The sequence below is a fragment of the Protobothrops mucrosquamatus genome, unplaced genomic scaffold, assembly GCF_001527695.2.
Source record: "Protobothrops mucrosquamatus isolate PMUCROS unplaced genomic scaffold, P.Mucros_1.0 scaffold1911, whole genome shotgun sequence".
Lineage (NCBI taxonomy): Eukaryota > Metazoa > Chordata > Lepidosauria > Squamata > Viperidae > Protobothrops > Protobothrops mucrosquamatus.
This window is the reverse complement of record NW_015388035.1, coordinates 126,787-147,331: the sequence shown is the minus strand read 5'-3', so window position 1 is coordinate 147,331 and position 20,545 is coordinate 126,787. Positions and strand designations below refer to the sequence as shown.

Here is a 20,545-nt window from a genome sequence, read left to right as displayed (position 1 = left end):
ACACTGGAAGTTTTTAAGAAGAGACTGGACAGCCATTTGTCTGAAATAGTATAGGATTTCCTGCCTGAGCAGGGGGTTGGACTAGATGACCTCCAAGGTCCCTTCCAACTTTATTATTATTATTATTATTATTATTATTATTATTATTATTATTATTATTATTATTATTATTATTATGGATCATCGCACAGTCAGCCAGATGTTCAGACTGGATTTGGCATTTTGTCTACCTATCGAGTCCTTCCCAAGGACCTGGGATAGGCAGACGTGGATGTTTGATGGTATTACAGATATCATCACAGGATGGAAGCAGTTCCTAGTAAGGCCGCCTTTTGCAATTGACTAATAGCGAATTTGTCAATGCCAATAGTGTTCAAGTGGTGCTCCAGTTTTGGGATTGCACCCAAGGCGCCTATTACTATTGGTACTACCTTTGCTTGCTTTTGCCACAGTCTTTCTATTTCTATTTGTAGGTCTTTGTATTTTGTTATCTTCTCCAGTTCTTTCTTCTCTATTCTGCTGTCTCCAGGCCCTGCCACGTCCACTATCCAGACTTTTTTGTCTTTCTTATCGACAATTGTTAAATCCGGGGTTTTAGGTTTCAGGTGCTTGTCTGTTTGAATTCTGAAGTCGCAGAGCAGTTTAATTTTATCATTTTCTATGACTTTCTCTATTTTATGATCTCACCAGTTCTTGCTTACAGGTATTATTATTATTATTATTATTATTATTATTATTATTATTATTATTATTATTATTATTATTGCTTGTAACTGATCAGTGTTGCCACCACATGGTCTTCGTTGGGACCTGTAGGTTTCTATAAGTCACCTTCTGTTGTTACCTCTTCTAGCTGATTACTGCTCTTTCTATATAGTAATCAAATATTCTAGGTATCAATGTCTATGGAGATTCTCAATCATCCAGGTTATGTTTGTCCCAAAGGTCATTTTTTTTCAATCGTCCCATTCAGTCATCTAGCAAAGAAAGACTTCTGGCCGTTTGTTTTTGCCAAGCGTATACTTTACTGAAGCTTAAATGGTTACAGAAGTAACGTAAGCTGAATCTGACATTTTCCCGCGCAAACAACACAAGGAAAATTCCCAATGTTGCTCCCTTCGTCTTTTTCGCCTCCGTTTATGTAATGACTATAAAGCGGTTTTGAGAAAGACCTGCTGGAAATCCTTAAACATTTTTTTTTATTTTTTTTTCCCCTACATTTTTTATTTATTTTCCAATATTACATTCACATATTTGAAAAGTAGCGTGGCGGCTGAGCACAGTCGTTCCATTACATTTGAATATCATCAATACAAATCTCAAAAGTATTACAACAAACTAATTCCTTCTCTTTCCCCCGTAATGTCTACTGTCTCATATTTGGACCAACCCAGTTCTTATTCCATCAGTCAAACAGAAAATACCTTTCCAGTATTCATCAATAATCTTCAGCCTATACATATCTTAACTGATTTAACATTCCATCTTTTAGACAATAACCTAGCAAGTTTTTCTTAACTTTAATTTCCCATTGATGTTTAAATTTAACGTTTAATCGTTATCATTTCCAAATTTTAAATGACCCCAGTTTCTAAGTCTCCTATCTCGTATTTATTTGGGGCTAATAATAATAATATTTTTTCTTCTTCTTTCTATTTTTTTTTAATTTGCATGCCATTGTGTAGTGTGAATATAAAGTACCGTTATTTCTGGAAATTCCTCCCCCCCCCATTATTTCCTTTTTATATTTTATAAAAGCTGTTTACCAAAGCAGAATTTTAAAAAAATGTCTTTCCAATGGCCAAAAGTTCAGGAAATTTTGCTTGAAATGATGATGATGATTTAAATTACCTTAGGAGAATTGATATCTTGGTGCTTTCCGATCAAATTCTTCAGTACAATTGGGTGATGCTGTAATTTTCTGCAACTGGATTAAGTTAAAAAAAATATATGCATGCACATCTCATGGAGGTTTCTGAGGACGTGGTGACCTCTAATGGTCAGATAAGCATCAACATTCAACATTTTTGCCCATATTGGGAAAGAGATTATTGTACGCTACTGAACTACTTTAGAAAGCAATTTTAATTGTTATTAAAATGCTTAACGGGCTTTTTGTATGTTTTCCAGTTCTTTGCAACAGAACAGACCTCTGAGATTTCTACCAGAGACGTTGGATTCCCGACTTCCAAGCTCTACCAAAGTATATTTTGCCATAATATTCCAAAATTGCTGATGCAAAAAAAAATAAATCAACTTTTGGCACTTTGTAACACAACGCAAAGCTTGAAGATTCCAGCATGGTGAAAAATGGTCTATCTCATTTCAACAGAGAAATCTAATTTGGGAATTTTCATCTCTGACTTTTTCCTGTCACGGTATTGAACAATACTGAATATTTTGCCATTTTTAAAAACAACAAAGTTTCGGTGTATCATTGTGTATACTTTTGAAAAATGTCACCTTTTTCTTGGTCTATACCGATAGAAGTCAATGTTTTAGGAGGAGCTTTTGACAGTAAATTGGATAAAAAGGTAGAATGACCGTTGAACTCTCTTGAGCTCTTGAGATTTTTTAAATGTACAGTATAACATAAAATTAATTTTTAAATACAGAGAATGTGAACTCCAAGAGGAGTATAAATTCAGTGTTTTTAATCCATTGATGAAATTGATTTTGAATATTTTTATGAACATTTAAGATTGCGCGTTTCCCAAAACTCCATGGATGGAATGGGTTCCTTGAATATTTTATGACAGATTAGCACCACAACCCTTGAATGAATTGTTTGAAAAGCTACGAATGAGTAAAGATTATGTTTTAGGCACTATTTATAAAATGAAGTATTTGTGTACATCACACGACACATTTTCCCCATAATCAAAAACCCGCAAGGAAAGCAAAATGTCCAGAAAGCCTCAAATTCACATGTTCTTTGGTGCACCCCTTCTTTCAAGTGCTCCAAGGAACGCTAAAGAAGAGGATGGTTCTTTGGCTAATGAGAAGCCATGGAGAGAATTACACCTTTCATTTACCAATAACACTTTTAACCTTTGTAGCACAGACTTCAGGTCTCTTGGCCATGAGACCGCAGATGATACCGTTTTGGCTGTCAATTCCAAAGATCACTTCCCAGTAAACTTTGGGGAAAGAGGTGGCTCAGCTGATGCTTTTATGACCGATTGCGCAACATCTGTTGGATGTGTCAAATCCTTCGGCAATAAAAAGAAGGCCCTGTGTGAGTCACCTGACCCTGGTTGTTCTGCCGGTTGTGATATTAGCAGAGGGAACCAGAAAAAGCATCATGTGTCTCAACAAAGCAAAAAGGATTCTATCGAAGGAAGTGCTAGTTACATGATATGTAACCATCTTGATACTTCTCCCTCGGTGTTTGAGGTGAAGGACTTAAAAAAATGTGTGGTAGATAATCATAATCCACCTGGTCTTCAGTGTGAACCTCAAGGTGAAAATCTATTCCTAAAGCAGTATCTGAAAAGATGTTCACAAAAAGCCGATGAATCAAAACCTGGAAGCTTGCTAGATGAACCTCAGGGTGAAAATCTATTCCTAAAGCAGTATCTGAAAAGATGTTCACAAAAAGCCGATGAATCAAAACCTGGAAGCCTGCTAGATGAACCTCAGGGTGAAAATCTATTCGTAAAGCAGTATCTGAAAAGATGTTCACAAAAAGCCGATGAATCAAAACCTGGAAGCCTGCTAGATGCACCTTCAAATCTTGACATATCAACAGACAATGAATTCCTCAGTGTTCTGACTTTAAGCCAAGTTGCTCTCTGTTCAGGACAGTATGCTGTAGAACAGAATGAAATGCAAAATAAAGCTATAGCAGGGGAAGGAGTAGAATTGGGCCTCCCTTATAGGGAAGACGGAACAGATGGAGAACCTCTAGTTCAATTAAATGAAGATGGTGATACGGCTGCTAAGAAAGTTGACGTAAACTGTGAAGCCATCTCTGATTGTTCCATTGAACTCTTTGATTCAGATAACTCCAGTCAAGATCCCTCAGATGTCAAAGGAAGTTGTCCTCTATCTTCACCTCTTAATAAGGAAGGACAAGACCTTAAACCCCAACAGAAAAGACCGCTACGTTCTCCAGAAGATCACCATGCTGAAAGATCTCAAGTATCTGAAGATCAGGTGACTACTTCTCGCTTTACCTTTGGGTATCAGCAGCTCTCCAAAAGAATCAAATTAGCATGTTCTCCTGTTCGCCTGGTTCAAAAACCCAAAAAAATGTGGTTCCCAGGAATTGGGAAAGCTCAGAAGCAGCTGTCATTGCTTAAGGATTGTGTTGAGAAAAGCCGGAAGTACTCTGTCTTGGTTGTAGTGCTACATCCTTGTCATATCAAAGAGATCAAGACAGGAAGTAATTCATCCTCCAAAGTCCCTTTAGCCACAATTGTGGTTGCTGATCAATCAGAAGTGCGACAGAAGGTTGCGTTGTGGAGAGCAGCTGCCTTTTTATCACTTACGGTCTTTCCTGGAGACATCGTACTGTGCACAGGTGAGTCCATACAACAGTTACGTTTCCATCTGTAAGAGGGCTATTTAAATAGGCTTTGTTGTTGTTAGTTGCAAAGTCGTGTCCGACCCATTGCGACCCCCATGGACAAGTACCAAATAAAAATATTCCGAGAACTGGACGGACAATGGGGAACAAAATGAGTTACACGCCCAAAAACTAAATGGCACCACGGCGAGTGCGTTGTCAGAACCCATATATTACTGGGGGGAGAATCTTATTTTATTTCTATTTCTTTTTTATTCATTACTACGGGTTCTGCCAATCTCCTGAAGGGGGAGGGGGGAAGACGCTGTGGGCCGTCTCTTTGTTTCTTTCGCTACAATGTATCCTTTCCGCTACTCCTGCATACTTACTCTTTGAACTGTCTCTCCCTTGATGTTACCTTGGGTTGAGAAAGGAATGTGCCTCCGGTCATCTGACTTATCTCTCGTTTCGGAATGGAAGGCGCAAAGACCCAACCACGTCTTCACAAGCATGGGAACGGACCCCATTATCAGCTCCATTCCCACAGCGGACTTAACACCTGAAGATTGGCCCGTTCGAACTGACCGGATGAATTATTGGGCTGGCGTTTGCTTGGGACTCTTTTAACCTATTGATCTGAGCGGGAAGCCCTTTCCATTGATTGATCTCCTTTTTTCTTTTCCTCGCAGATGTCGTCGTCCATGAGAACCGTTGGGTTGGAGAAATGACGCTACAATCAACCTTTACCACCAAGCTGGTCAATCTTGGAAGCTGTTCAGCTGTTGATTGGAAGGAAGGTGAGGCTGGACAAACGCCATGCAGAGGGATCTTGTCTCAAGGATAGGTCACTATAATTTATACTCCCGTGTTCATCAAGCCATTAATTTCTCGCAGCGTTTTCTAGTAGAAATATATTTTTCCCAGGTCTATTAAACAAATGATGTACAGGTAGTCCTCGGCTTATAATATTCGTTATGGTCGTAGGTCATTTTTTTTCAGCACCGTCGGAACTTCAAGCAGTCCCGACGGCGCTGAAAAAAATGACTTACGACCATTTTTCACACTTTATGATCATTGCAGCATCCCCATAGTCACATGATCAAAATTCAGATACTTGGCAACCGGTTCATATCTATGACGGTTGCAGGGTCCTAGTGATCCCCTTGTGTGACCTGGCAAGCAAAGTCAATGGGGAAGCCAGATTCACTTAACAACTGTGCCACTAACTTCACAACTGCGGCAGGAAAGGTCTAAAAATGGGGAAAACTCACTTAAGAACTGTCTCGCTTAGCCATTTTGGACACAATTGTGGTGATATGTCCAGGGCTACCTGTAGCGTGAAGGGAATATTTGAAGGTTAAAAGCAGTTTAAACCTTTGGATTTGTTAACGATGGCTCAATATCTAGGGCTCAATAAAATCTGTTTTTAACCTGCTGTTCATCCCACTTTCTTAGTCCAGCCTCTTAGCCTTGGCAGTGGTTGATCAAGGACATGTATTCTATCTGTTGAGGAAATTGATATGGGGGTTGGTCTTCTGAAAAGGGCTACCAGAACGCGACCAATGTACTCGGATCCCTTCAAATTCAGTAATAATGAGATGTTTCACAATCAAAATTACAGACTGAAAGATCAGAAAAGACGGACAGAAAGGATAAGACGTTGAAGTCTAGTTCTTCAAGGACTCAGCAGTAGAGGAAGTCCTAAGCTGACATTTCTATCAAGTTCAGAGCAGGATAGTAGAATAACAAGATTTGGAAGGGACCTTGAAGGCCTTCTAGTCCAGTCCCCTGCTCAAGCAGGAAAATATATGGTATTCCCTTGCTGATCATGCTGCTTAAAATAATATCTGTTATCTCTGTTTCATAAAATGGTATCAGAGAAATAGGGCTAAGTTCTACTTGCTAGTTGTCATGGTTCCGACAGATGAACCATGAACTTCGAGGCATTGTTTACCTTAAAGAATCTTTATTGGAGTAGCATAGCTTCGGCACTAACATAGTTGAAGCCAAAATCTGAATTCCCCTCCCCTGAGCACATAGTATCAAAACACAATTCCCTCCTCTAATTTACAGTCATAAATCACATTCTCCAATTAGTTTGAAATGCAGGCTTTCCTTCCAGTTCTTCAACCCGCCATTTCTTATCATCTCTTATTTCGAAAGCCCAGAATTCGCACACTATTACAATATTGTTATGTCTAACCAACTCCCATCACATTCCTCCTCCTCCGCCAGTATCATCTCATTCTAAGAGTAAAGCATAAGGAAGAATAAGGCTGCATCTCCATATGTTATCAAAGCAAGAACATCCAATGTTAGCAGCATTGACACTAGTAATATTTGGTGTAGAACCGCCCACGGAAGAAATAGGCAACTTCTGTAGCCAAAGGTGAGATCAATTATAACCTCTTTTATTTTCCAAGTCTCACATAGAGTAGACAGTCGTCATCTCCAGGATTTGCTGACCTACGTTTCTGCAAAGCACGCCCCTCTTCAAACTGTCCCTCCAAGGCAAAGGCAGAGTCTGGACCAGGTTCCCCACGTGCTTCTAAATCAGCTGAAACCGGATACTTTGGTGCATGCAGTGTTGAGAATCGTCAACGTCACAGTGCTGACGGGTGAGTGGAGTCTCTAATCCTAGAACTTCTCAAAGTCCCCAAATTTGGTGTGTGGCACGGCGGTGGAAAGGTGCATTAGAGATGTGATGTAATTTCTTTTTTTCCTGAATGCCTTCTCTGAGAAAAATACCAACCAAGCATCTGGGGTCCAGCTCTTTGAGAGGGAGATTATCCCTTCTTCCTGTTAAGCACACAAATATCCTTTCTAGGTCTACCTCAAGGAGAAGAAGAGGAATAATAGCAGAGTAGCCTGCATCTGAAGTTTTGTTGATAAGAAGGTCAGGAGTTGATTTGAGACCAGCTGATGTGTCCGTCTTGGCCAAACAAGCTTAGATTCTTGAGTGGTTCATCTGATTTGACAACATCCTTTGCTGAGGATTGAAGTGATACTAGTGATAGGAAGGAATTTGTGACTAGCGATAGCCTTTATTAATATTAATAATTAACTTCCTAGATAACGTAAGGAGAGACATTTTGTTTTCATGAAATTATTGATCGTTTTTGGACCTTTTCATCTCTTGCTCGCCATATTAACTTAAGTAATCTTCTTGCTTCTCGATCCTAAATTGAGAGCCTTATAATAATGCAGTTTCTGCCACTCCTAAAGAAAAGGTATTAGTTACCAGTTAAATAGACTGAAAACCTCATTATAAACATTCACCAGAATCCTTACATTGGAATTTGGTTGTTTTGAAAACATAGCGTCTAGAACCTATTAATGAATTTTAAATAAAGTATAGCTACCTCTTCCCTCTGCCTATTAAAGAAATCCAAAATACCACCGTCAAGAGCCTTGAACCTCATTCCTTCGAATACCATGTAGAAATCTTTTTTTTAACATGGAGTAATCAAAGCATTTTTTAAAAAATTTAATATGAAGTCTTTGGGTGTAAGGGAAGGGTGTTGTGAACCGCAAACCTATTAATCTGAAATCGTTCTTCATGCTATTGTACTCTGAATAAAATTACAGTGGTACCGTGGTATTCAGCTGCTTCAAAACTGATTGAATTTGATACTCGACGTATTTTGAGGCAAAAATGTTGTCCTGATACTCGTACTTTCTTTAGTACCCAGCATGCTGCAAAAGGAAGAGGGTAACAGCCATAGAGAGCAGGCAGGAAGAAGCCATGCTGGGAAGGTCACTGACATAGGAAAAGTGGGACAACCACAGAGGGTGGACAGGAAGTTGGCCACGGTTGCTAACGTAGGAAGAGGGGGATGGCCACAGAGAGCGAACAGGAAGTTGGCCATTCTGAAACGGTTGCTTCAAAAAGAAGAGGGGAACAGCCATAGAGAGTGGGCAGGAAGAAGCCATACTGGGAAGGTCACTCACATAGGGAAAAGGACAGATAGAAAGTTTTTCCCTGCCAAGACAAAGAGTCACATGGTAAATCACCTGGTTTACTTGGCACTCATACTTTTTAGTACCCGTCGTGCCTCCCAGAACCAATTAACATTGAGTACCGAGATAGCACTGTATAGTCCAGGGGTAGGCAACTTTGGCTCTTTTATGACTGGTGGACTTCAACTCCCACAATTCCTGAGCCAGCATGGCTCAGCTTGGAAACTCCCCCTTTCCCCTCAGCATGGCTGGCTCAGGAATTCTGGGAGTTGAAGTCCACGAGTCATGAAAGAGCCAAGATTGCCTACCCCTGGTCTAGTCAGACCAAGTTCCCAGCGACAAGACTGGCCAGGAAAGAGGGGCAGTTGACATCAACCCAGAAGGAAGCAAGCCATATTTATTATTCCAGTTTTTCAACCTTAGACTCGGTGTACAGTTTTAAAGAAGAAAAACAAAGAAAAATCGTCTTAACGGTGGAACAAATCAAGGGTCAACCTTACGCCCTGGTCGTCTGGGGAGATGCAGCAGCCCAGTGTCTTCAGCTTCAAAGGAAGAAAGGTAAAAAACAGTCCTTCAACATTTTAAAATAATTTCAGGTATGCAGGCCACGCAAGAAACAAGTAATACAAGACAACCCTCCTCTGTTTTAACAGGAATCAGCTTTTCACCATCAGACTGATCAAAGGAAGGAAGAGGCAGGAGCACCCAGACGGTGAAAAGTTCATTCGTGTTAAAACCGCTCCCAAATTTCTAAACAATGACTCTCCTAGCTGGGATTTTATTTCAGTTCTTATTACTTAGTTCTTTTCTTTCATTAACCTTATCACGGCCACCCACTCCAACAGACTCTGTATTATTCTTAGGTTCATGCCTGTATATCAAGAGGTAGCCAAGATTGAGATACATTGGCCTAGACCAGGGGTCAGCAACCTTGGCTCTTTTATGACTCGTGGACTTCAACTCCCAGAATTCCTGAGCCAACATGAGGGAATTATGGCCCCTTCATGACTCGGGGACTTCAACTCCCAGAATTCCTGAGCCAGCATGAGGGAATTATGGCTTCTTCATGACTCGGGGACTTCAACTCCCAGAATTCCTGAGCCAGCCTGGCTCAGCTTGGAAACCTCTCCCTTTCCCCTCAGCGTGGCTGGCTCAGGAATTCTGGGAGTTGAAGTCCACGAGTCATAAAAAAAGAGCCAAGGTGGCCTACCCCTGGCCTAGGCCAGGAGTCTTCAAACTTGGCAACTTTAAGACTTGTGGACTTCAACTCCCAGAATTCTCCACTCAGCACAAGGAATTCATAAAGTCATAAAGTTGCCCAGTTTGGAGATCCCTGGTCTAGGCCCTTAATTGAGACCGGGAGCCACCATACTGCTTCTTCCACAGCTTTAGTTACTCCGCACAAAAAGAGATTGCCCCAAGTTGTGTAGAATAGTATACTATTGTTTTAAAATAATGTTTTAAGATGGGATAAGTTTTTGAGCCGACTGGTGCAGTGATTAAGGCACACCGGACTGGAAATGGTGAGCTCAAGTCCTACTTAAGCACAAAGTCACTTGGGTTCCATTGGGCCAGATACTTCTTCTCAGACCTAGGAAGGAGGCAATGACAAACCACTTCTGAAAAAACTTGCCAAGAAAACCACTCTTTCAGGCAGTCTCCTACTGTCATAATTGAACAGAGAGAGAAAAATGGATTTTGAAGCTGTTGTTGTTCTTAGTTGCAAAGTCGTGTCCGACCCATCGCGACCCCATGGACCACGTTCCTCCAAGCCTTCCTGTCTTCTACCATCTTCTGGAGTCCATTGAAGCTCACGCCTACTGCTTCAGTGACTCCTAAGATGTCGATGTTCAGTCTTGTCATCTCTTGTTTGACCACGTCCAGTTTGCCTTGATTCATGGATTTTTACATTCCAAGTTCCTATGGAGAAAAGATCTTTACAGCATCGGGCTTTCCTTTCGCCACCAGATGCATCCAGAACTGAGCGTCCTTTCGGCTTTGGCCCAGTCGCTTCGCTCTTTCTGGCGCTACTAGTACTAGCCCTCTGCTCTTCCCCAGTGGCATATTGGACACCTTCCGACTTGAGGGGCTCATCTTCCATCGTCATATCTTTTTGCCTTTTGGTACTGTCCATGGGGTTTTCATGGCAAAGATACTGGAGTGGGTTGCCATTTCCTTCTCCAGTGGATCATATTTTGTCAGAACCTCTCTTCTATGACCTGTCCGTCTTGGGTAGCCCTGCACGGCGTAGCTCATAGCTTCATTGAGCTACGCAAGCCCCTTCGCCACAACAAGGCAGTACATCTCCTTTATTATCAACTAGCTCAGTGGTTCTCAACCTGTGGGTCGGGACCCCATTTGGGGTCGATCGACCATTTCACGGGGGTCGCCAAGCAAGGCTGTCCGCCATTTTTTTTTGTCCGCCAGTTTTTTTGTCTGCCATTTTTTTCCCCCTTTTCCGGTGGGTGCCTTACCTCCCTTGGGCTGGGCCAGCTGGTGGTCGGCCTGCTCCGTCTCTGCCACTTGCCAGCTACGCCTCGGCCAGCGCAGGGGGCGGAACCACGCATGCGTGGCGCTCCTGGGCAGGGAAAGTCCTCGACTTACGACCGGTTTAGTCCTCGACTTATGACCGGTTTAGTCCTCGACTTACGACCGGTTGGGGTCGCGGCATTAAAAAGGTTGAGAACCACTGAACTAGCTGTACCCGGCCACGCGTTGCTGTGGCTCAGTCTGGTTAGCGTGTGTTGCTTTTACGTCCAACAGATGGCGCTGTTTTTTTTTAAAAGCTATGTTTTTACCTGTCACAGGTGTGACATCTATATAATATAGGTATATAAAAACACATGCGTATTCGAATGCAACGTTGTGTCAAAATTTCAAAGCAATCTGTGAAGAACTTTCAGAGATTTGAGATTTTGAACAAACATTTACATTTTTATTTATATAGATTGTTTTTTCTCTGAAAGAAGCGTAGAATGTTTTGTCCAAAGCTTCAGCGATAACGAACGTTTTTTCCTCTTCTCCTTCCTAGCTCATATTTGGGAATTTAAGTATCTCTTTGTAAAACACCACCCCGTCTCTGGTGACTTGGAATTGCACACGACACCTTGGTCGGTCCTAGAGTGCCTTTTTGACGACGATAAAAGAGCGGTGACCTTCCGAGACAAGTTTGGAAGGGACGTCCGAGAGTTGGTGAAGACGACCACGTTGGCTTCCCATCTGGAGGAAAAAAGTTCTGGTGAGATCCTTGTTCCTCCTTCAGAGTGAAGACACCCTGTGTCTTAATATAAACTCTTGAATACTTCAATACGTTACACGGGCTACGTGTGATCAGATACATGATGAGTTTGTCTCTTTTTCACTTCCAAAGAACATCGCCTCTCAAAAGCAGGCTCAGAACTCTTTGGGAAAGTTCATAACTGACAGAGAACTGCACGGATGGGATGGGTCCTCAAGAACATCATCCTCTGTGCTCTGACTTGACACAGCAAGGATATAATCAAGAATTAGCTCTTAAATAATAATAATAACACCACCAACACCAACAATAATAATAATAATAATAATAAAGTTGGAAGGGACCTTGGAGGCCGTCTAGTCCGACCCCCTGCTCAGGCAGGAAACCCTATACCATTTCAGACAAATGGCTGTCCAGTCTCTTCTTAAAAGCTTCCAGTGTTGGAGCATTCACCACTTCTAGGGGCAGGTTGTTCCCCTGGTTAATTGTTCTAACTGTCAGGAAATTTCTCCTTAGTTCCAGGTTGCTTCTCTTTTTAGTTAGTTTCCATCTGTTGCTTCTTGTCCTGCCTTCAGGCGCTTTGGAGAATAGCTTGACTCCCTCTTCTTTGGGGCAGCCCCTGAGATATTGGAAGACTGCTGTCATGTCCCCCCTCGTCCGCTAAACTAGACATACCCAATTCCAGCAACCGTTCCTTATATGTTTTAGCCTCCAGTCCCCTAATCATCTTTGTTGCTCTTCTCTGTACTCTTTCCAGAGTCTCAACATCTTTTTTACATCGTGACCAAAACTGGATGCCGTATTCCAAGTGTGGCCTTACCAAGGCATTGTAAAGTGGTATTAACACATGAGCATAAGTCCCACATGGTTTTCCTTTGAGTCTGTACGGACAAGCAGCTACCATTGATCTTAAACTTCACTGTGCTACAAATCACATCAATGCAGATAACATTCATTTTAGTTACAAGTAGTCCTTGACTTACGACAGGTGGCTTGGCGACTTACCACCCGATCTGAATTTCTAGTGGTCACCCTCACACACTCACACACACGTGCAGTCTCATATAAGTGCAATTTGAACCCTCGGCATCAGGGCATTGGCACAATCACCTGGTTGCATTTTACGAGGCTTTTGCTGAAAATTAGCCACTAACCTCTGGCTTGCAGCCAAGCTGCACTTTTTTGTTTGCCTTAACGGCTGCCGCGTTCATTTTACGACTGCCACCAAATAGGTTGCAGAATCAGGTTTGGGTCACATGACTGTCCCCTTTTACGACTCGTGGGCAGGCTCCATTACGGCCTTAACCCGAGGACTTCCTATGCAATTTACTTGTCAATGGGAGCAAAATGCAAAACAGAAAAAAAACATACATCCAACAGTAACAACAACAGCAGTGTGTATCAAAAAAAAAATGACCCAAACATCCAACATTAAACATTATAAAAAAAAAAAAAAAACCATTCTGGGCTGGATGCTGAAAACAAAAATTAAAAAAACCCTAATAAATTCCCCTCCCTTTTACATAATGGGTCTGGAGATAGTTATAAGCTTTCTCCTCCTTATTTAAACCAGAAAAATGTATTCTATAAACAGACATTTCGTTCTTGCGGCTTTCCTAGGAATAATCGAAGTCAAGGGCTGCGTTTCAAAGCTGAGCTTCACGGATGCTTCCTTGTCCTACGGACAGCTGGTCTTTCACGCTGGTAGTTCCCTGGAGCACATATTCGCTTCTCTTCCTCTGGTCACCTACAAGGGGTGCGCAAAATGCGGCTGTGAACTACAGACAGACGACAACGCCATCTACCAACAGTGCCCTACTTGCTTACCTTTGAACAAAGTCAAAATCTTCTACAGGTAAGCAAAAAAGAAAAAAAAAAGCAGAAGACAAAGAACTAAAGTTGCCGGCAGCTTCCTGTTTAACATTTCAAACGTGCTCTGTAGCTGCGTCGCATATGATTTAAAGGAAGTCTAGCAAAAAATAGCCCTGCCTTGAAGACTTGAGTAAATTACGTTCGCTATCTGAATGGACCGAGCGATTTGAAGGCTATTCTGTTGTTCCGTGACTTTTTGCTACTCTTAACGTTTCGTCTTCTTTTCATTTCTCTCGTTTTTTTTACTGTTGCAAGCCGACCGGCGTAGCTCCGCGGCGAGGTAGGCGGCAAATAAATTTAACCGATCTGTAAATCACGTAGGTTTTATGAGTCGTTGAAATCCTAGCGCGCAGTTAGCAAATGGATGTGCTCTTTTCACCTCTCTTGGAGATTGGGGAAGAAAGATTCGTGTGAGGAGCTAATAGCAGAGCGACACCTTTCAAAGTTGATTCCTCCCCCCCAATATTTTTCTCCTTCCATCCTCCCCCAAAAACACTCAAAAACTGGGAAGCCAGCTGAAGGGCAGACTTGATCCCGCCTAGCTAGCTTGCAAATATCCTATTTAGGACCTATAACTTTCACTTGCACACTTCTGGGTCCTGAAATTAAAAAGATTTAAGGTTACATTCTGGAACTCTTTGTGGGACACCTAGTTATTGTTCAAGCAAAACCTTTGGATATTATACAGTAGTGGCCAAAATTGTGGAAACCTTTTGGGAAAAGTGTATTTTTGAGGTTTGATAGCTAATAACACCACTTTTGGGGGGGGGAGTAGTACCATAAAATTATATATCAATGGAAAGATAACTTAATCAAGAATGTAATGCAACATAGTTTTTTCAATTATCTGTACTGTATCCTACGAAAAGCTATAGCCAAATAACCAGAAAAAGGAAGCACAACTTGCTTAGGTTGATCTCAGGTAGCTTTCCTTCCTCTGATTGTAGCCAATAAGCGTGAGTGTTTAGAGAGCCAATCCGGTGACATCTTGTTTTGGCCATGAGCCAATCAGATCACAGTAAGATTCAGTGATTGATGTCATGTATTGAAGCTGAGAGGAGGACATTGGTCAGTGTGTTATGTGACCATTATCAAGTTGGTTGGGTTTTTTGGTGTTCTTTCATTGAGTGAGCTTGTAAAACGTAATAGAATTAAAGTCATGGTGCAAAGAGTTGACTGGTCGCCCAGAAAGCGATGTAAAACAGTATTATTAAGTGAACAAGGCTACAGTTATAAAGAAATCAGAAGAAAAATGGGTGGAAACTTAACCAAAGGTGGCATTTCTACTGTACACTTTTCCCAAAAGGTTTCCACAATTTTGGCCACTACTGTACATTGAGGTTTTTCTTTGCATGTCTCAGCGTCAGAAGAACACGTGCCAGTATCTCAAGAGGCCAGCCTGAAATGGAGACTTTTCAAAAAGTTGAAACAGCTGCTTTTTGAAAAACCAGAGATTACATCCAGTTTTTCAGAGGGTCAGGAGGCAGTTGTCTAGCTAGCTAACTCTTTTTAGTCTGTTAAGAAGAGGCACTTCTAGTGGGCTGACACCAGAGGGCAGTAAAGAACAATTTATGGAGAGAAGAGACTTTCTTCCAGTTACATCTGACTTTCATAAAAAAAAAACGATAATAGGAATTCGAGGAATCCGTTTGTGGTCTTGCTCTAAAAAACAAGACGCCCTCCCCTTATTCTGATCCGAAAATTTTTGCTTTGGCTTCCTCATGTAACTGTGTCAGGATCCTCACCTGTCCATTTGAGAGGATAGGTCTGGATGTCTGAAAAACAGAAACACTCAATTACATTTAGAACCCCCCCTGTCCACCCCTTGGATTTCTGCTTCAAAATACTTCATTTATTTGTGGGTTTTAGATTCAGTTGAGTAGCTTGAGCAGGTAATAATAATAATAATAGTAATAATAATAATAACAACAACAACAACAACAATAATAATAATAATGTTGGAAGGGACCTTAGAGGTCATCTATACCATTTCAGACAAATGGCTGTCCAGTCTCTTCTTAAAAACCTCCAGTGTTGGAGCATTCACCGCTTCTGGAGGCAGGTTGTTCCACTGGTTAATTGTTCTAACTGTCAGGAAGTTTCTCCTTAGTTCCAAGTTGCTTCTCTCCTTGGTCAGTTTCCATCCGTTGCTTCTTGTCCTGCCTTCAGGCGCTTTGGAGAATAGCTTGACTCCCTTTTCTTTGTGGCAGCCCCTGAGATACTGGAACCCTGCTATCATGTCCCCCCTCGTCCTTCTCTTCGTTAAACTAGACATACCCAATTCCAGCAACCGTTCCTTATATGTTTTAGCCTCCAGTCCCCTAATCATCTTTGTTGCTCTTCTCTGTACTCTTTCTAGAGTCTCAACATCTCCTTTACATCGTGGTGACCAACACTGGATGCAGTATTCCAACTGAGGCCTTACCAAGGCATTATAAAGTGGTATTAAGGTAGCTTAGGGCCATCCTCTCTGCTTTTATTCCCCTTCAGAAAAATAATACCGATGCTGTTTTGAGTATGCTACTTGGGGAATATTTCTAATCCCGGCCGTTTGGTCCATGTGATTTTGAGCTGAGGATCTTTCTCTTAAACTCCCCTGCTTCTTCAGGGTTGCCAAAAGTCAGATGCAGGTACTTCCTCAATGTACGACCATAACTGTCCCCAACATTTTGACCACGTGACTCTGGGGATGATCATCAATGTGAAAAATACTCCTAAGTCATTTTTTTTTTCCCAGTGCCGTTGCGACTTTGAACAATCGCCAAATGACAGGTTGTGAGTTGAGCTGCAGGCTGTATTTGGGAGTCCACTGCACCAAACTGAGTTTGGATTTTGTGTGTGGTTTTTTTTTCACTCACTATCCCCGTTTTGCAGGCAGGCAGCAGTGAGTCAAACAGCACCGCGGTTGTTGGCGGATAACGCAACAAGGTGGATAATTATTATTGTTAATAACGTTCGCCCGGCAGGTTTCTGCCCTTGGTGTGCGCTACGGCGCTTTGGACTTTACAAAGACTCTGAAGGTTGGTGAGATTGTTCCCAACAGCCTTATCGGCTCCTGATAAGGCTGTAATTGGCCCCTGTTCTGATGTATCAATAATTCAGCTCGATGTGAAACCGAGCAAGTTGGCTTCTTTGGCTTTGAAATTGCCACTTAATTGTCGCTGATTATAAGAAGTGTTGGTGGGAGACTGGAAGGCCAGCTCGGCGGGCAGCGTCCTTCTGCTCACCGTAATTGCTTGCACACAGAGACCCACTTGTGGTTAGGTGCCACTCTGGACTTCAAAGTAGGGGGAAAAAATGTCCTTGAGTTAAGGAGGGCCAAGAGTTAAGCAGGCATGGGGGGAGGCGTGTAGCGGCCAGGATATCTTTCCACATTGAGTAATAGCCGCGATCGCTCACCTTGCTACCTATTTAATTTAGAAACAGGTACAGTTAGGCCTTGACTCACAACAGCTCCTTCAGTAACCATTCAAAGTGACAAACGCACAGGAAAAAAGTGACTTAATGACCAGAGGGGGACATGATAGCAGTCTTCCAGTATCTCGGGGCCTGCCCCAAAGAAGAGGGAGTCAAGCTAGTCTCCAAAGCACCTGAAGGCAGGTAAGTAAGGTTCTACATTTAGGCAAGAAAAACCAAATACACAGGCATAGTATAGGGGGTACCTTGCTCAATAGTAGTAACTGTGAGAGGGATCTCAGAGTCCTGGTGGACAATCACTTAAATATGAGCCAGCAATATATAAGGAACGGTTGCTGGAATTAGAAATGTCTAGTTAAATGAAGAGAAGGACGAGGGGGGACATGATAGCAGTCTTCCAGTATCTCAGGGGCTGCCCCAAAGAAGAGGGAGTCAAGCTATTTTCCAAAGCGCCTGAAGGCAGGACAAGAAGCAATGGGTGGAAACTCATCAAGGAGAGAAGCAACCTAGAACTAAGGAGAAACTTCCTGACAGTGAGAACAATTAACCAGTGGAACAACCTGCCTCCAGAAGCGGTGAATGCTCCAACACTGGAAGTTTTTAAGAAGAGACTGGACAGCCATCTGTCTGAAATGGTATAAGGTTTCCTGTTTGGGCAGGGGGTTGGACTAGATGACCTCCAAGGTCCCTTCCAACTTCATGATGATGATGATGATTGATTGATTATTATTATTATTATTATTATTATTATTATTATTATTATTATTATTATTATTATTATTATTATTATATAAATGAGTAATACGTAGTTATAGACGAGGGCATCCTTAAGTATCTTGTAGCAGGGAACATCAAACATTAAAACTGAAATGCTGCTATTTTTTTTCCTTCCCCCATCTCCTCCTTTTAGACCTGCCGTGATGACCGTGGAGGACGGGGATTATGAAATCTCTGTTCAGGTGGGATCCGAATTGATGGAGAAAATATTCCTTAACATTCCCGCAGAATGGCTGAAGAAGACCGTAGGTAATACCTTGGGAATCGGTGGCGTAGCCCTGGAGAGGTTTTTGGTCTGCAATCCCTTGATTTCAAGTTCACGAAGCAAAGGATAATAATTCCATAAGCAGAGAGCAAACCTCACTCCCTTCTAGCACTGATGATATTACCTATTATGGTAATGAAACGTCTGCAAGAAAGCAACCCAGCTCAGATCCTTCTCCTCTTCCTTCCTTCCTCCCCTCAAACCCAACACCCTTCTAGCACTGATGATGTTACCTACTCTGTTGATGAAATGTCTGCAAGAAAACAACCAAGCTCAGAGAGCACCAAGGATCCACAGTCCTTCTCCTCCTCCTCCTCCTCCTCCTCCTCCACCACCACCACCACCACCACCTCCTCCTCCTCCTCCTCCTCCTCCTCCTCCTCTTCCCTTCCTCCCTTCAAACTACACTCCCTTCTAGCACTGATGATGTTACCTACTCTGGTGATGAAATGTCTGCAAGAAAATAACCAAGCTCAGAGACCACCAAGGACCCCACAGTCCTCCTCCTCCTCCTCCCTGCAAACCCCACTCCCTTTTGGCACTGATGATGTTACCTAGTTTGGTAATGAAACGTCTGCAAGAAAGCAACCCAGCTCAGATCCTTCTCTTCCTTCCTTCCTTCCTTCCCTCAAACCCCACTCCCTCTAGCACTGATGATGTTACCTACTCTGGTGATGAAATGTCTGCAAGAAAATAACCAAGCTCAGAGACCACCAAGGACCCCACAGTCGTCGTCGTCGTCGTCGTCCTCCTCCTCCTCCTCCTCCTCCTCCTCCTCCCTGCAAACCCCACTCCCTTCTAGCCCTGATGAGGTTACCTACTTTGGTAATGAAACGTCTGCAAGAAAATAACCAAGCTCAGAGAACAGCAAGGATCCACAGTCGTCCTCCTCCCCCTCCTCCTCCTCCTCTTCCCTTCCTCCCCTCAAACCCCACTCCCTTCTAGCCCTGATGAGGTTACCTACTTTGGTAATGAAACGTCTGCAAGAAAACCCACCAAGCTCAGAGAGCGCCAAAGAGCCCACAGTAGCAAACCTTCCTTGGCCTCTGTCATCAGGTCACCTTCCATCTCAAAGATCAGGACGGGACTCAACCTAGCCTGCTGCCCTCCAGCTGTGCCTTGCAACTCAGGATGATGGGAGCTCTTGTGCAAAAGACCTTACAGGATCCCTGCCTCAGGAAGACTGGGTTGGTTGGATTCAACGGTGGTCGTAAGTTGAGGATTACCTGTATAGGAATCACTCAAAAATCCCACAGGCATTTTCTCAGCAGACACGAGGAACTCGGGGTCCATGGCTCAGGGTGAGCCTGGATTACCCCTGGCAGAATGGATTTCTGAACTCGGAATAGGGGTGGCGATCTGTTCACATGCCATAAATTCCCTCAAAATCAGAACAGGCTCCCCACATGTCTTGCGCTTTCATCCCACAGCCTAGCCCAGGGCTCCCCAATCTACAGGCCGCGGCCTCTTGGCTAGCAGGCCGCGGAAACGGCTGACTGGCACATAAGCTCATGCGTGTACACTCCCCCCCAGTCACGCTAGCACCCGTGGGCCCATTTGCACCTGTGTGCAGGCGCAAACGGGCCGCTAGCGCCCGTGGGCTGCGTGGCCCATTTGCACATGTGCAAATGGGGTCCGCTAGCGCCGCACCAGTGTGTCCGGTCCCGTTTGCACGCAATTTGCAAACTTGTTCTCCTTCCCTCCGGGCCACGAGCCCGAAAAGGTTGGAGACCTCTGGCCTAGCCAGGGAAAATAAAATTTCTCTGGAGCCTCCGATGGGAAGGATGGTGAAGTCCTTCTTCTTCTTCTTCTGTTGCAGAAGCTTCCTCAGATGCCACCTACGGGATGCTGGTGGCCGATCTTTGCCACTCTCTGCTCACGGATTCCAAGGCGTCCTACCTTCTAACCATCAAGAGCCATTTTGTCCTGGATGAAAACAGTTTCCCTCTGGAGAAGGACTTCCGGCTGCTGGAATTCCACCTTGATCTCTGAATTCCACCTTGATCCCTTTCTAATGAGGTTCCTCACTCAAGTTCACGACCACACAAAGGCGTAAAATGGGGCGAGTGGACAAGTTTGTTTGTTTGTTTTGTCTTGGAAATGAATGCGTGTTATTTTTACGAATGCGTCTTAAGAACAATGATTTCTTCAGACCGTTATTAAAAAGCTACTCAAAAGCTGACTGATGTTTTGTTTTGTTAGTCTTTCAGGAATTTCCCGAAAGAGAGCTAAAGACATCTGGAAACTCTTCCCTGCCAACTTTTTTTTAAATGTGTCGCCTAAAAAAAATAAAACATTTTTTCCTTGCCGCACCCTTTTTTTGGGGGGGGGGGTCAGCCCCAAATTTTCGCCTTCCTGTCACCGTGCCAGCTTATCTATCGGAAGCTCCTGCTTTTCAAAATAAATATATTGTAATAGCAGAAAGACATTTTCCTCTTTACAAACGGGGGCTTCAGCTACGTTATCAAACTGTTGGCAGGGATTTCTACATTTGCGCTAAAAAAAA

General features: G+C 42.9%; 1 protein-coding gene across 1 annotated transcript; it reads left to right on the top strand.

Moving 5' to 3' along the window:
- The first annotated feature begins 2,668 nt into the window (after positions 1-2,668).
- On the top strand, positions 2,669-20,218 carry SHLD2 (shieldin complex subunit 2). Its single transcript, XM_015823562.2, has 8 exons — positions 2,669-4,525; positions 5,200-5,307; positions 6,934-7,128; positions 8,894-9,028; positions 11,502-11,708; positions 13,329-13,563; positions 17,908-18,023; positions 19,859-20,218. Exons 1-8 carry the CDS (start codon positions 2,905-2,907, stop codon positions 20,029-20,031), a joined length of 2,790 nt encoding a protein of 929 aa, XP_015679048.1. The 5' UTR covers positions 2,669-2,904; the 3' UTR covers positions 20,032-20,218.
- Positions 20,219-20,545: the final 327 nt, after the last annotated feature.